General features: G+C 39.4%; 1 protein-coding gene across 3 annotated transcripts in view; it reads right to left on the bottom strand.

Annotated features, from left to right (window-relative positions):
* Window positions 1-15,278, bottom strand: part of ATP8A1 (ATPase phospholipid transporting 8A1) — a 208,611-nt gene extending 193,333 nt beyond the window's left edge. The window contains exon 1 of one of the 3 annotated variants that reach the window (XM_016160733.2): window positions 14,973-15,278. In XM_016160733.2, the coding sequence (XP_016016219.1) occupies window positions 14,973-15,021 (49 nt within the window). In that variant the 5' untranslated portion in view covers window positions 15,022-15,278. The remainder of the gene's footprint in view (window positions 1-14,972) is intronic. The other 2 variants (XM_036227971.1, XM_016160729.2) reach the window with 2 other exon arrangements.
* Between the last annotated feature and the right edge of the window lie 1,777 nt (window positions 15,279-17,055).

The following is a 17,055-nucleotide window of genomic DNA, read 5'->3' as shown; positions in this document are numbered from 1 at the left end:
AATCCCAAACAGATTAAATCCTTATAGTTCCCAGCTGTCTAAAATCCATAGCAATGGAGACACTAATAATTATGTTTATGGAGGTTCTAAAGAATATTCAGAGAAAAGAAGATGGAGAAAGTAGAGGATGGAAATTCTGATTTTAGGATAAATGCAATCATCCTTCTAAAAGAACAAAAGAAATATATATACATATCTTGGCACATGTGGATCTTCGCAGTCTTCTAAGGAGGTTTCAGTCCTTGTCTCAATGTTTTCTATCTTAGTAACTGGAGCCACCATTTGGGCTCGGAGCCCAAAACTTTAGTCATTTCAACACTTCTTTCCCTTTAATACACCACATCTTACACATCAACAAATATATTAGCTATCACTTCAAACTATATCCTGAATATGACCACTTCTCATCACTGCCACTGATACTTAGTAGTACAAACCAGAATCATCTCTCCTTGTTTCAACTCCTATCTCCCAGATGAAATCAGGATCTCTAGGGGTGGGACCCAGAAATCAGTGGTTTAAAGCTCCTTGGGAGATTCCAATGTGCAGGTAGGCTTAGTCTGCTCTCTACCCAACATGCATGTGATTTACTGGTAGGTATTACAACCATTATGCTAAAGGAAAGTAGGAGTAAGAGAGGTTGTGTGACTTGTCCAAGACCACACAGCTTGGATGAGCCAAAAGTCAGCTATCACTCCAGGCCTACTAGGAGTCTCAAGTGCCTCATTTCATTTTCTCTCAAGTAAACTATTTATATGGGTATTAGCTTAAGATGCTGAGGCGAGTGGAGACAGCACTAAATGAGTTATAATCTAAGTTCCACTGTTGTATCACAGAACAAAAGCACTTTACTTTTTACATGGCTAGTACATCAAATAGAGTGGTATCTAATAGACTAAAAACACAAAGTATAAACAGTAAAGATAGTGATTCTAGTTTGCATCAAAGGAATTTAAAAGAAAAAAGAAAACTCCAGCTGAACATATGGAAAAATATTTGCTATCTTATGAACTATCAATTCAGACTGAAGACTTTGGTACTTAGACTTTGTTAAAATTAAAACATATAGGAGAGTAGTTCACCAACCATTAGGGTAAATTCCACAGGGAGAGTCACTTAAGATCAAGGGAGCTTCAACTTGGCACCTGGGGAAATTAAGAGAGTTTTTCTTCTTTGCTAATTATAATCACTTGAAAGTCAACAAAAGGCCAACTTGTGTTAATGATTCTTTAACTGAACTTTAAACAAAAAGACAAGAATAAGTAGCTATCTGGGGGCTAAATTGAGCCAACAATTCAGAACTTTCTCTTCTATGTCAAATTTTGGCTTTTTAAAAAGATTTCCATCTATAGAGTACAAATCACATTAATACCTAAAAAAACCAAGACTAAAGGAAGAAACAGTAAGGATAGAAGAGAACTATAAAATAAAGTCATATAATGGGAACACAATGCACTCCCTGTAAGGCACTGTGGAGCTTCCATTCTAATTCTTGGAATCTGAAATAATCATCGCATCCTGAAGCCAGGCAAAAATGAGCTCCATCTCAGCAGCCAGGGATGGCAGGTAAATTGGGACTTGTGGTGAACTATCATTTTTCTATACATGAACCTATAAAAGACTATTTAACAACATGGTGGGATAAATCAATAATTATAGCCTAAAAAAAATAAACCCCTTGAAAATAAAGTTGCCACAGACGTTTCAGAGACTTTCAAGAAGTCATTAAGGTATTTCTTCTAGATACAAATGACTATATATGTAGACTACAAATATAAGATGAATAAAGAGACTAATTATTACAACATAATAAAAGTAAGTAGGTTAGCAAAAAACTAGTAATGACACTGCAAAAAGGCTCATATTCATCAAGCTCCCAGAGTAGATATAACACCAGCTAAAAATGACTATGTTCATTTGGTTGTACTAAATTGAATGTTAAATTAAAAAACTTAAAGAATATCTTCAGAACTTAATAACTGGGTATCATCAAATGAACTTTACCATTTCTGAGAAGGGCAATTAAGAGAAGTGTAATTAGACCCATTAAGTGACTGGGCAATAGATAAAAAATTTACCAAAAATTTACCAAAATATTTATATCTCTTGGTTTCTTCATTTGCAACCTACTAGGCTTCATACAATCACTTCCTCCTCCTCTTTGCAAGCAAGTACCATAAATTCGAAGATCTAAACCAGTGTTTTTCAATGCTGCTGTACCTTAGAATTAATTATAAGAGATAAAATATCAATGCTTGGTCCACATGCCCAGTGGCCCAGACTGACTGATTCCATGCATCTGGGTCCAAGTATCAGTATTGTTTGAAGCTCCCCCATTTGATTCACTATGCAGTTAGTTGAGCATCTCTGAGGTACAAACATGGCTTTATAAAACAACCCACATTACATAAGCCTCCCACTGTCCTGACCACACTGGACACCCTTTGCATTAAAAATGGCAGGAATTTTTCCTCACATCATTTCTCTAACCATTACTAAAAACTGTGAAAACAAATAATGAAAGTAGAGTCTCAGTCCACCTGTGAACATTTATTACAACCATTCTGGAACTGATGGTGGACTGAACCCAACTTAAGCTAAAGATATACAACAGCACATTAAATTTGGGTAAAATTTATATGGAGAGATCGGTTTCATTTCTTTGGTCAAAGAGATATGTAACATTGGCCTGAGTTTGGAAGGAGGAGAGGACGGGGAGGGGAGGGCGAGGGGGAAGGGGAGGGAGGGGAAAGGAAGGGAGGGAGGGGGGAGGAAGGAAGGGAAGCGGAAGGGAAGGGAATGTCGGAAGGGCCTCGACTTGCATGGAAGTGTCATGACTGTGAATTTCATGGGTCTCCGCTCCGGGTTTTTTTCTTAGGGGTCTTAGTTTTTTCGTGTTCGTGTTTTTTTTTATTTTTTTCTTTCGTTCTTTGCGTGCGCCTCCCCCCTCCCCTCCCCCTCCCCTTCCCCTCCCTCCCCTTCCTTCCCTTCCCTTCCTGTCCTTCCCTTCCCGTCCCCCCCTCCCTCCCCTCCACTCCCGCTCCCCTCCCCGCCCTCCCCCAGCCCACGCCCCCCCCCCAAAGAAAGAGAAAAGTACAGTGAGAAAGACTAGAAGAAGCCTGGAAACGATCAACTAGTTAATAGCCATTAGGATAACAACACAGTGGCAGAGGAAAAGATCCAGAAAAAATGGTCACAGACAACAGGTGTAGTCAGAACCAAAGATTTCTAACATGGGGCAACAAGTTTGTCCAGATGAGTTGGCCAACAGCAACAGTGGGGAAAGTGCAAGATGAACCCTTGGCAGGCCTGGCTTGGCATCAGAACTATTCACAAGTACAGAGCCCTCGAGTCCAAGCTAGGGTCAGAGACCTGGCATGGCCCTGAGTCCTGGAGCTCTATGAGTTGCCGTGACAGGCTCTCAGGGTCAAAGAAATGATGACAGAGTGATTCATTACACATCCTTAGGGTACTAAGTCAGAGCTCCTTAAATGTCTCCTATCTCTAAGGTTTTCAGGGTTGAATCAGGGATAAATCTACATGGGATGAAGGAAGGATGAAGGGAAAAGATGGGCTACAGGTGCTGGAAGATTTCTTTTATACCAAGTTGGCTTTACATTAGGATCAAAGTTAGCCACAGGGACCTAACCCAATTACAGAAGCTTGACTATTCTATGTTGGTGTCAGAACAATCCATCTCTCTAATTCACCTCTGCATACCACTGTTTGCTTGCTTGCTTCGCTCCTGGAAGCCAATCTGATATTCTAAATAGGTCTGACACATTAAGGTGGTTCCTTGGTCCAGAGCCTTGGTTGGGCTTGGCCTTCTTAGTAACAGTCTCTGCTTAAACTATCACCTACCTGACTAACCCTATGCCATTGAACACAGCCCCGGGTGAATCAAGATCTTCAAAGATGGCTCACACAAAGCAATGAACAGAGGCTCAATTTAAAACAGATACTTCCTTTTGCCCAGTTAGCTGTGTAAATGACCCATGAAACCAAGTTTTATAGTACCACAGAGCAACAAAGTAATGGCACCGTTGTATATAAAAACATACTATTCAAAGCTACTCTGTACACAGATTCATATTAACATTTAAATAAAAACTAATAGGAAGGTGAGGCAGGATGGTTTTTGCTTATCAAATTTATTTAAAAAGGGATTTGAAAAAATGGGAACAAAACAACAGGCTTCAAAAGATGCCATGATGTACTTACATAAAAACTCTAAATTGCCACAAGGGCCATACCAGAAGCAGTATTCCCTAAGCATTAACATAATGTGTGAGGTTTCATGAGGACATTCGTGACTGCCTTCTGTTGTACAGAAGGAAGTTGAAAGTCGTAGATGTATTTTTAATAAGCTATGGTTTCCACTATAAAATTTTAGATTTTGAAAAACTCTAGCAAATCCTAACATGTAACCCAGGCTAGAGGTATAATCCACAGCTGTGCTGTGCAGGATGGCAGCTACTAGCCACTGAGTGTGGCGACTGAGTCCTGCTTGAAATGGAACTAAGTCATCCAAATTGAGATGTATTGTAAATATAAAATATACAGATTTAGAAAAATCGGTACATAAAATGAATGCAAACTGTCTCATTAATTTTCATATCAGGAACATGATAAAATAGTATTTTGGACATATAAGTATATAAGCAATTTCACTTGCTTCTATTTTTTAAAATGTGGCTACTGGAATATTTAAAACTACATATGTGTCTAGAATTTGTGGCTTACATTTCTTTTAGTGCTGATAAAAGATATGATATATCAACTTGATATAAGTAAATTCAATGAAACCATTAGTTAAATGTTAGATGGTCTAAATCCTGACTACTACCCCTAACAGCAAGTACAAGAAAGAACAATATCTTAGCTATTATGTAAGGGCTACAATGTGAAACCTTAAAGGTAGTAAGCTGGAACCAGAGTACATAATATTTCAGCAGATAAAGGTGAATCAACCTTGCTGAAAAATAGTGTAACTAAAATATATTTAGTCAAGTCTGATTAACTGAAAACTTTCTTTAAAAATACTTTGCCATATGACATAATTTTTAAACCTATGTTGATGAAAATTAACTGAAAAACTATTTAAAATGAAAGAATTCAGACTGATGGTCAGTTTCCAAATCAACAGCTTCCACCTTACAGTATCTTCATAAAATAGAAATCATATAGGAACAAATCACTTAAATGAGCTGATTTATTTTAAGAAACCTCTCCCTAGCACATGAAAGAAATACCAATAGAGAGAAAAGCTAAGCTTAAATGACTCAATATGTGAAAGATTCCAGTTACTTCTCTCACTATAAATTTATAAACGTAAATTTTAAATTCCAATAAATATCCCAACAAATTTTTAACTTGATTCAGTGATTCAATGATGCAGTCACGGGTTCAGGTGAAAAAAATATGAAAATAGCCAGAAATAAAATTAAAGAAGAGGAAAATGGGGTGGGGAGGAGACATTAATTAATGTATAATTAATCCAGAAATGATTAATACACATGTAAATTTAGCATATAAAAGAAGTGCCTCAAACCAATATGGGAAGAATGAATTATTAAATATATGATTATCACATCAAGTAGATAATAATTTAAGAAAAAAAAAATTAGATCCCTACCTCGCATCTCACAAATAAATCCCACATCTGTTTAAAATGAAACCTGAAAGTACTACAAAATGTAAGTGAAAATTTATCATTAACTTGAAATGAGAAAAATGACATTAAAGCAGAAATTTTAAGAAAAAAACTAAAAGATTATACTTCATAAAAATAAATTACATACATAAGAAAGCATTACAAAAAGTTAAAAGACAGAGAGAAAAGTTAACATCTTCAATATGAGCTCTTAAAATGCAATACAAAACAAATATCATAAAGAAACATTAATAAACATTTCAGAAAAATAATCACTAAACTTACTAAAATGTATTCAACCTAATAAACAAAGCAATGTAAACATTCTTTACATTTAAAATTTTAATTATTTTCAAGTATATCATACATTGGATAGACATCTATATAGTTAGTAAAACGATCCACCCAATTGCTCCTTCCCTCTACCTAGCCAATGTATTAAAGCTAAGGGCATTCCCTATGCCGTGCGGCTACTAATTTGTACTTCTTTAACCCTTCACCCCATTCTCCCAGTCCCCCAGAATCCCATCCCCTCTGTCTGTCACCAAATTGTCCACTATATTTGTGTCTGTTTTTGATTGGTTTGTTCTTTTTATTCCTTAAATTCCGCGAAATCATGTAGTATTTATCTTTCTCTGCCTAACTTAAAAACCTTCCAGGTTCATCAAAGCAGTATCTTTTTCCATTCCCTTCCTTTTCATATGTAGGGGTCTTGTTTTCTCACCTTTTTAGCCGCTCTATATTTTGGTTGGAGCACTTAATTCCTTTCCATTTAAGGTATTTATTGATAGGAATGTAGTTGTTACCATTCTTTATTCCTGTTTTTGATACATGTTTTTTCTTCTTAAAGAAGTCTCTCCAACATTTCCTGTAATTCTGGCTTGGTGGTGATAAATTCCTTTAGTTTATTTTTGTCTAGGAAGCTCTTTATCTGTCCATCAACTCTAAATGATAACTTTGCTGGATAAATTATTCTTGGTTATATATCCTGAGTCTTCATCATTTTGAATATTTTTTGCCAAGCCCTTCTGTCCTACAGTTTCTTTTGAGAAATCAGTTGCCAGTCTTATGGGTGTTCCCTTATATGTAATTATTTTTTTCTCTTGCTTTTAATATTCTTTGTATTTAACCTTTGGCATTTTAATTATGATGTGTCTTGATGTGGGCCTCTTTGGATCCCTGATTTTTGGAATTCTCTGACTTCCTGGGGTTTTATGTCCATTTCCTTCAACGAGTTAGGGAAATTAGCCATCATTATTTCTTCAAATAGCTGTTCAACATCTTGATTTTCTTCTGTTATGCCGATCAGATGAATATTTGGAGCCTTAATAGTGTTCCATATCCTCCTTAAATTATTTTTATAGACTTGGCATATTTTTCTCGCTCTTCTGATTGAGTGTCCTGATTGGCTGTCCTGTCCTCTAGATAGGGCATGTGATACTCTTCTTTATTCACTTTGTTTATTCCTTTGTTTATTACATTTAATAAACTTCTCATCTCTTTGCTTTTCCATGTCTGTTTCTATGTACTAAGCAAAGCTCCTAAGTCTCCCGGTCTTATTAGTGTGGATTTGTGAAGTAGGTGTCCAGTGGCACAGTTCTGAGAGAGGTTCAGCTGCAGACCAAATTTAGTACAAGCTTCTACCTCTCCAGGGCTACCTGTTAAGATTCAGCAAGCAATCCCCAGATGCTATGCTTATAGTTGCCTCAAAAGGCCACACCAGAAACTGAGGCCAGCTGCCTTCACCAGTGTGAGTCTCAGCAAGGAACATCTGACTCACTGAGGATACACCTGGATGTGGTGTGGGTGGCGCTGCAAATTGGGGGAGGCAAGTCAGGGAATCCTCTGGGCGAAGTGACCTGTTATCTAGTTTGATGACATCACAGCTATGGCGGCCCTGTGCCCAGTGCACTGGTAGTGGGGAGGGCTCAACTGGGAACAATGGATACCGTTGACACTTCTGTACCAAGTCAGTCTCGCCTCAACCCTCATTCCGAAAATGTCTCCCTGTAAGTCCCTGGTGCCCCCTGCGCGCAGCTGAATGGGCACTGTGCTCAGAACGAGCAGGTCTGTCACCACGAAGATCCACTTGCTGATGTGGCCCCTTTAAGAGGCGTCGTCTGCTGCTCCTTCCTCTGCCTCACTCAGCTGCTCAGGACCAGGCAGACCCACGTCCTTGCCCCTTCCTCCCTACTGCTGTTGTGGGGTGATTTTTTTGGATTTCTCCCTAGTTGTATGGCTCGTTCATCTAGATCCCAGGCAATTTTTCCTTGCTGCTGCTCCTTGTTTCCGTCACAACTTTCAAAGGGATGAACAGAGCCTCTATGATCTACACCATTTTTCTTCTCTGCCTTAAACATTCATTTTTTGTATTAAATATTCATAAAGATAAAAAAGGTTGCCATCTAATGCTGAAGGAGGGGTAGAGAAATAGGGACTCCTGTTCACTTTCAGTGAGAGTGTAAACTGGGATTATCTTCCTAGCAATTTTGAAATGTTTATCAACAGTCAATAAGAGGGTACATACTTTTGCTCCAGCAATCCCTTTTCCTGGGGCTTTTTACAAAGAAATAATTAGAACAGTGTACAAAAATGTATAAAGATGTTTATTCAAGAGTAGTTTGTTTAAAAAAACTGAAATAACCTATATTCTCACATATATTATACATGAACATAAAAATGCTAAGATGCCATAAAATAAATGATCTATGCACTCATCAAATAATTACTGGAACCCTACCAAGTGCCAGGTGCTGCTCTAGGCACTGAGAATATAAGTGGGACATTAGACAAAAATTCCTTTCCCATAGGTAAAAGTGGTCAAAGGTACAAACTTCCAGTTATAAAAAAGTTCTGGAATATAATGTACAACATGGTGATTGTAGTTAACAATACTGTATTGTATATCTGAAAGTTGCTAAGAGTAGATCTTAAACATTTTCATCACAAAGAAAAACATTTTGTAACTATGAGGTGATATTAACTAAACTTATTGTGGTGATCATTTTGCAATATATACATATATTGAATCATTATGTTGTACACCTGAAACTACTACTTTATGTGTCAACTATATATCAATAAAACAAGAAAAATAAACTTAAAAATCCCATCCTTTTCATAAAGTTCACATAAATCTCTCTTTGAAAGGCAAGAATTTCCGTGAAATCATAAATGAAGAAAAAAGAGTAGAATCTCATCTTTCTTAACAAATAAATATACTTCTCTCCTGGAAAATAGTTGGAAAGAATATATTAAAATGTTAACAGCAGTTATATTTGATTGGCATAGTTTGGGGTGATTTTTACTGTCTTCTTAATATCTTTTTGCACACTGTATTTTTCCAATGAACAGGTTTCACTTCTGCAATCAACAGAAAAAAGTTAAGTTCTTTCATTAAAAACAAAGTTCAGAGTTATCCATTTATCTGACAAACATGGAAGGCAACTGTGTGGTAGGCAAAGCTGCAAGTGCAGAGCATACAGCAGTGAATAGAGCACATAAAAATTGCTTCCTTTGTGGTGCTCAGGTTCCAGCAGGAGAGTATCATGTAGGTCTGATTATAAGGTATCTGTAGGTCACCTCTTGTCCAGGTCATAAGATTCACTTATTCATTCAACCAATATCTGAGCTCCTACTATGTGTCAGGCAATGTCCTCAGTGGAAGCAACATGTCAATAAAGAAAACACAAAAATCCTTGCCTTTAGGAAGCTTCCTATCCAGAGGATAAGAGCATTGAAAGACATGGCTCCAGCAAGGAGTGAAACTGTTGCTTGAGTGATAATAAAAACAATGAGAATTGAGACCTGGACAACAAACATCACTAACTTCAAAAGTATATGCTGATCTATGCAAACTTTTCTATGGTTGTAAGGTAGGAACATGATCCAATTCTCTGTTTTTGAAATGATACATAATGAAGAAATGAATGATATACTATAGATTAGAAAACCTAAAATAATTCAATTCTCCCACACACTTAAATCTTAAGAATTACACAAAGCAAAATGACTTGTATTGGAAATTCTCAAATATTGATTACATGAAGTTTATCACTAAATTCACACACTCTCTCTCTCAGAGGGCCATCCCAGTTGTAAATCTTTAACTCATCTCCACGTTTCCTTTGAGATCTTCACTCACCACATTTTTTGGTCCTACCACCCAATTGGCTGGCACATAGGTGCATAACATGCTTCGTGAGGAAACGAAGAACCTTAGTAATTTTTTAAATCTGGATGAGTGAAATAACGTCATAAAATTTTGGCTTTAACAGTTCTTAGAGAAATTAAGGCTCTTTTTGTTATCTTTTAAGTAAATGAAACATAGTATCTACATAATTACAAACATTCTAAAGCTACCATTTATACAGACAAGTTTAGGAAAACAATCTCTAAAACCCTTAAATTTATCACTTACCACATGCTTTACATAAGCAAAGGAATGTCTTACATTTTAGCATTATAATATTCCCCAGAAGAAAATGCAAATCATTGGATAGGTATGTATTTTTGGTTCATTTCCATAGTTTTGAACAATTTAATGTTTATTATTTTGTAAATTATGAGCTCTAGAATACTTTTATTTGAGCAAAAGCCTTTGACCATCAGAGTACCCAAAGGTGACTGAGCCTACCAAACAACCAATTTTTCTTTTTTCCTTCAGTAAGAAGACAGTAAGTAACGTGCCCAGCTAGAAAACTCCATTTCCTCGCTTCCCTTACATATGGGAGCCAATGTGAAATAAGTATTAGTCTTTGTGTAGTTACTTCCAGGAAAACTCTTTGGCCTCTCAACCTTCCATTTTTTCCTACCTGGAACTCATACACAATGGCTGGAACCCCAGGGACCATGTTATGACTTTAGGAAGTAATACATTCAGGATGGTGAAGCAGAAAGCAATAAGGAGCCAGTATGTAGTGGGCATAGCTGACCCACACTGCCTACCTCCATACTAGTTTTACAAGAGTTAGAAAACCTATTTTGTGTAAACCACTATTTTTTCAGTGCATTCCTAGGCTATACTTAGAGACCCATTAGATTTACTTGGAGTAGAAGTGAAGAGATATAAAATTCTTAGCCTTCTCCTTTATCTACTCTTGGTTTCTTACAAATTTATCTACCACTAGGGTTTCAACTATTATCTCTGAACTCAAGAGCCCCATTTGATTTTTAATATATCTAACCTCCGAAGTTCTAGGTATCTCTAAAATAAGTCCATTTGGATGTTCCACAATTACTTCAAAATTTGAATTTATATCTTCTCTTATTGTATTGACTCTCCTTCTCAATTTCCTTATCTTTTAATAGATTTCTCCAATCAATCAGGTTCAAGACTGGAAAGCACAGTTCCTTAATAAAAAGATCTACTAAACAGAATCTTCATGAGACCGCCCAGGGAACTTCAGTGTTAATGGATACCTAGGATTTTGTAAACATTAAAATTTTAAATTACTACTTGAGAATCTCCTATTATTTTAAATCCGTTTGTCTCTTGCCCTACATTCACTATATCTTGATGTCCTACTATGTGACCCTTGTGACCTCATTTCTTACTATCCCTACCCCTCCTCACGGTTACTTTAACATTCCTGATTCTCTCTTGCCTTGGGGACTTTGCTCTGGCTTTTCCTTCTGGCTGGAACACCCTTCTCCCAGATCCCCCCAAATTAACTCCTTTTCCTTCTCTGACTTTTCAATGAAAGTTAGCCTAACCTTTTTAAAACTGCAATTCATCCTCTGACCTTACTTTTTATTTTTTATTTTTTCCATTGTACTTACCACATAGAAAGTTCTATAATTTGCTAATTTATTGTGTTTGCTTTTTCTCTCACCTCACTAGAATGTAAGTACCTCCAGAGTAGATATTAGGCTCACTTGTAGGTGTTCAATAGACATCTGATGAATGAGTGAATGATTTACTGAGAAATATCTCTAATTCTTCCCTCCTTATTCTCACTTCTCTACTCCAATACTAATTCTGGCCTTTACCATTTTTAGACTTTTTTTCTTTAAACCACAGAGTCGATCTACAGTGTCACTCCCTCCAAACCATCCAACGTACTTCCCAACTAATTTTTCTAAAATATTTCTTTGGAGATGTCACTCCCCTATAATGATTTGCCTTCTATCTGGCCCTGTTAGAGATATTAATACACAGGAGTCATGTTTAAATGAGACATTGAATTAGACAAACTCTTAGATCCTCATCAAACATTGGATTCTATATCCGAATGACTTATCTTGGCATTCAAAATGCTCTGTAGTTCTGTATTATCTCTGTAGTTCTGTAGTATCTCACCTATCCAAATTTACATCCTACTTCCAAGTTTCTCTCTGCACCTGGCCAATTTCCTTAAGAACTCTCAAAAAAGCCATGTTCACTTTTACCCTTTTTTCAGGAGGTTACTCTCTATCTTCAACACTACTGAAATAGATGGCAATATCCTTTAGAACCTTGCTGTGACCTGCAGGCCAGCATCGGCATTGTCAGAATGAGCTTGTCAGAAATGCAACTCCAACTCCATGGCAGATTTAGAATCTGTAACTAAGGACACCCAGTATTCATGTGCACCTTAGAGTTTGAGAAGCACTGCATGAATAATCATCTCAACTCATTCCTCAATGAAGTGTTCTCTCAGCAGGCCTCATGCTCTTATGTCCTGACCTTCCACAAGACCTAGTCACCCACAGCAAGCACGATGTTCAATTAACAACATCCCCTCGTAGACTATTTATTCCTTATTTCATGTAAGTCTTTTCTCCCCAGTTTGGTTGGTTGTAAATAACTTGCACATAGGACAGTCATGCATCTGGCCAATATGGATGCAGGGAACAGAAACTCATTCAAGTAACTTCAAGGAAAAAAAGGAGCCTATTTTAAAGCTATTTGGGAACTGGAACTAGAAAACTCAGGAAAGGAGGGAGGTTCCCCAAGGTCTGTCCTTCAGCATGTATCTCTCTCTGCTTCATTCTCTCCATCCAATCTATTCTCTCTCCTATCTTTCTGTTCACTCATAGTTTTTGCTTCCTTATAACAGCAGCATTTGCATGACCTAATACAGCCAGCCATTCTTTCCTCTACTAGCCTGTTCACCTGTTCCTTTTTGCTTCAATTTTCACCTTAAGTCTCTGAGCTTAACCCACCCCATGAGATGATCACCACAGAGAATCTTTTTGAGCCAAACCACAGGGTGACAAGTGTCTGAGCCACCTATGGATTGTTTTTGCCCATTGGTCAGGAGCCTTCCTGGGTCCAACTGGCTGAGGCCAAGGGGGCTGCAGTTCAGAACGAGGCCCTTTGGGCAGTGGGAACCATCAAAGGAGAATACTTCTTTGGAAAGAAAAGTGTGGGCAGAGCAGGCGGTGAGCCAGGGCACCAGCCCACAGAACCATTATTCATGTTGTCCTCACCACAGCCCCGAGCAAAATGTCAAACACATGATAAATGAAAACCAACCAATATGGGAGGGAGGGGTCATTCACCAAGTGACACTATGCCCCTGAAAACGTGCTTGATGCACAGGGAAGACAAAGATTGAATAAGAAAGTCCTTGTTTTCTCAGAGCTTTTTCATCCAAATGTGTCACTGCACTAGTTACTCAACCTTGGGCAAGTAGCTAAACCACCTGGGTCACAGTTTCCTCCACTATCAGATGAGCCCACCCTCCCAACCTCCAGTTGTGCTGTAACATTCCATAGGGTAACCTTTGTGAAAATGCTTTGAAAAATACATATACCAATAAAAATAACACCATAGCCTTCCAATAGTAATAAAATCCTCTCACACGTCACAGGTTTTGCCTTGCTTTCTGGTTTTTTCTCAGTTCCCAATTTCCCACAATATATGATTCGTCAATTGTTATTTGAAAGAACAATCCCAACTAATTACCACTATTTTTTCACTACCTGTATGGCTCACTCAAATATTGTTTAAGAAAATTCATTCCACTCAGAAGTATATAAAAAAATAATGCTTTTATACTATGCACATTTTTAACATAGTTGAATAACTGTGCACCAAAAACTGTAATGTCCTATATATTTTTGCATTATGTTACAAATAACAGTAAGGATGTACTAAATTCCTATTTAGTACATAGGTGAGATTCGACTCTCGTTTGGCCTTCTCCTCAGAGCAGTTTCTTTTAGTATTTTCCAAGCACTGTAATCAGAAAATCATAGATATTAGAAACCTGTCCTCCACTTTTAATATGGGGACTCTAAGGAGAAAATAATAATAATAATAATAATAATAATAATAATAATAATAATAATAATACAATGGCCTGTCTCAAACCCTTGGAATCCTATTCTCCAAACTTTTTTTCTAAAAACCACTTTACCACCTGCCTTATATTAAAAGGGCGGGGTGTGGACAAGGGTAGGAATCAATGATTATGGCAAAATAGACTAGTTCTCAAAACTATAATTTATTTCACCCTTTGCAGGAGTCAAGTATGGGTTTATAGAAAAGAAAAATAAAAGAAAACAGAAATTGGGATATACACAATCTTGGCTTTGACACGAGCAAAACCAAGGAATATTTACTGAGTGACTGCCACATGCTAGGCAAGATGCTGAGGGCTCCTTAGGATGAAGAGTGTTTTGGCCCTCCAAAAGCTTACTTGCCCTTTGGCATCTGTTGCTCACCGCTGTCAAATGTAGCCATTCAACAGCTGGCCCAGGGTGGAGCAAAGGAAACAGCTTCCACCTTGCTGAAAAGTCAGTTCAATGTGCGGACTTTAGGCAAAGGAAAAAACAAAAATGAAACCTCAGAGGGGAGCTGGGTGAGACTCCACTTCGTGAGGCAGAATTGCAGAGACCTTAACGCACAGTACCCGCTGAACACCCAAATCTAATTAAAGCTCCTCGCGTTCTGAGAAGCAAGTGACTGTAGATCAAATAATCCTGCAGCCTGGGAAAGGCAAACCCGCTATTTCGGTGGGTGCAAAAAAGGTGGGCGGTGGGTTGGGAATCTGTTCAGTAAGGTGGGGAAGCCGAGCGGAGACAGGGAGGTTTGTGAAGGAGGGAGGTGGGTTGGGCAACAGCGTTCGGTGACAGAAACCAAACGATCACATTGCGGTGTAATGCAAGTCTGACTCTGGAGCTGGGAAGGGGTCTGCAAGTGCACTGGAGGTGCCGCAGGAAGAAGGGTCCGCCAGGCGCGACAGCCAGACTTGTCTGGGGAAAGGTGGGACTGGCATCTCTTCACCGACACACACACACACACACACACACACACGACCCGACCCCAGGCTGGTCGCGAGCCACCCCCCACCCGCTCCGCACACAATTACGCGCTGCGGTGGCCACTCACCCTCCGCGCGGGAGCGGATCTCTGACACGGTCCTCCGCATGGTGGGCATCGTGGCGGCGGCCGCAGGTGGGTCTTCAGCCCAGATTCTGCACCTGTCAGTGCGCGGCGTCGAGCGCTTAGCAGCCGCGGGTGCCCCGCCGCCAACCCAGGGCAGCGCAGCCGCGGGCAAGGCCCCCGCACTCCAGCAGCAGCAGGAAGAGGCGACGAAGGTGGCGCCGGCCGCAGAGCCGGGTGAACTCTCCCCGCAGCCGCGGAGGGGGAGGCTCGGCGAGGGGCGGAGCTCGGGCGCCGGCGCCGGGGGAGGGGTGGCCGGGGCGCGCGCTCATTCGTTCCTGCGACAGCGGCGAGCGAGGCGGGAGAAGTGCTGGGAGGGACCCTAAAGCACCTCCTCCGCCCCACCCCTCTTCGGACCGTACCATCCCTGAGGGGGCAGGTTGTCAGCTATCAGTCTCCTCCTCACCCGTTCATCGCTCCGCCCCTTGGCTTCTGCTCATCCAGTCTTTCTGAATGCTCTTTTCGGTCTCTCAAGTCTTGGCCGGAAAGGAAAGGGGTTCTGACTCCTGCGTCCTTGAATAGCCGCTCCCGTTACCCTCTGGCTTTTAAAAAGCAGTGGAGTCATCCGTGGTCTGGAAAGTAGGGTGGGGTCTGCGAAGGAGTTGGAATGGCAAGGGTTAAGTCCCGAAGCCTACAGTGGAAGGGGACCGTGAGTTCGCCGCCCGGGTGGAATTCTAGCCTGCCTGCATGGCCAACAGCCCTCTCGATCTGAGTTGTACTTGCTTTCTCGCCTGGCCCACGAGCAACAGGCTCTGAGGCCGAGTTCCCGGATGCGGGTTCTCCTCCTGCCCGGGGTGCTTGTGTGCGTCTGGAGCTGGCCTGCAAGTGGGCTGGTGCATTCCCGCCTAGTGCGTGCTCCACAGCCAGACGAAACTCTGGAATTGCAATAAAATCAGCTGTTGGGCCAGGTGGTTAAAGAAAGGGCTTTTTTTGTTTTGGGTTTTTACTTTTAGTGAAACCTTCAGGAAGTTGGGTGCTGTAGTTTTAACTGAAAAGAGAAGAGAGGTTCTAGTATAAAATCCATAAATATATGAAAATTTAATTTGCCCCATATTCTAGAAATCATGGTTACCTATTATTTTGTATACAAGTTATCAAAACGAGTATAGTATTTTTAATTCATTGCTGATTTCATCTTTACGTTAGAATGTAAAGTTTTATATAGATTCTGATGAACTGCTGAAATGAAAAGAGGAATATATTAAATTAGAAGCAATTTGCTTCTTCATCTTGTGCTCTTCCTCCAGCACTGGATGGAAGAGGGCCTTCTATGGAGGCCTTTTATGTGAACTGCTTGGAGATCCTGAAGGGAGAGATCTGGAGAGGTTTGACCAGATAGATAAGTGATTGTTCCCAAGCTTCCAAGAGAAATAAAATCAAATCTGCTAACAACATTCTCTCCACTTGTGTTATTTCCTCTGCCTCCTGCAGGTAGCGCTTGCCTATCACAGTCTTGTCCTACATTAATACTGAGTCAGACATTCAATGCATATTTATGAAAAACCCACTCTACTTGACTCTGAGTCAGAGGCTGGGATTAAAACAAACAAATAAAAAAATGTATTTTCACTGTTCAGGAAACATCACAGGGTAGAGCAGGATTCAAGATGTGTTTGTTTCAGTGATGGTCGTGATTTACAAGTATGGTTTTCTAAATGTAAAAAATGAGCACACAGCTTTTAAGAACTGTCATCACTGGCCATTTTATTCCTTTTAGATCCAGGACCTTCCTGTATAAAGGAATATATAAAGGCTCCCTCTGGCGTGATGAACATGAGTCTGAAAATTAAAAGGGTAAATACAATAAGAAATAGTAAAAAAATCAGCTTTAAAAGTCAATGAACAGAAACTAGAGAAAATGCAATTCTTTTATGATTAACATTTTAAGTGTATTTTTATAGAAAGCCAGAGCCATTTTTTTAATTTGCAATCAGTGCACGGTAGCATGACAGTATTTGATTTATGAGCAGTAACCTTTGTCATTCTTAATGAGCCCTCAAATGAAGTTCAATTCTGCTTATTTACAAAT

This window comes from Rousettus aegyptiacus, unplaced genomic scaffold (assembly GCF_014176215.1).
Source record: "Rousettus aegyptiacus isolate mRouAeg1 unplaced genomic scaffold, mRouAeg1.p scaffold_m13_p_10, whole genome shotgun sequence".
Classification (NCBI taxonomy): domain Eukaryota; kingdom Metazoa; phylum Chordata; class Mammalia; order Chiroptera; family Pteropodidae; genus Rousettus; species Rousettus aegyptiacus.
The sequence above is the reverse complement of the archived record's forward strand: the minus strand, read 5'-3'. Positions and strand labels throughout refer to the sequence as shown.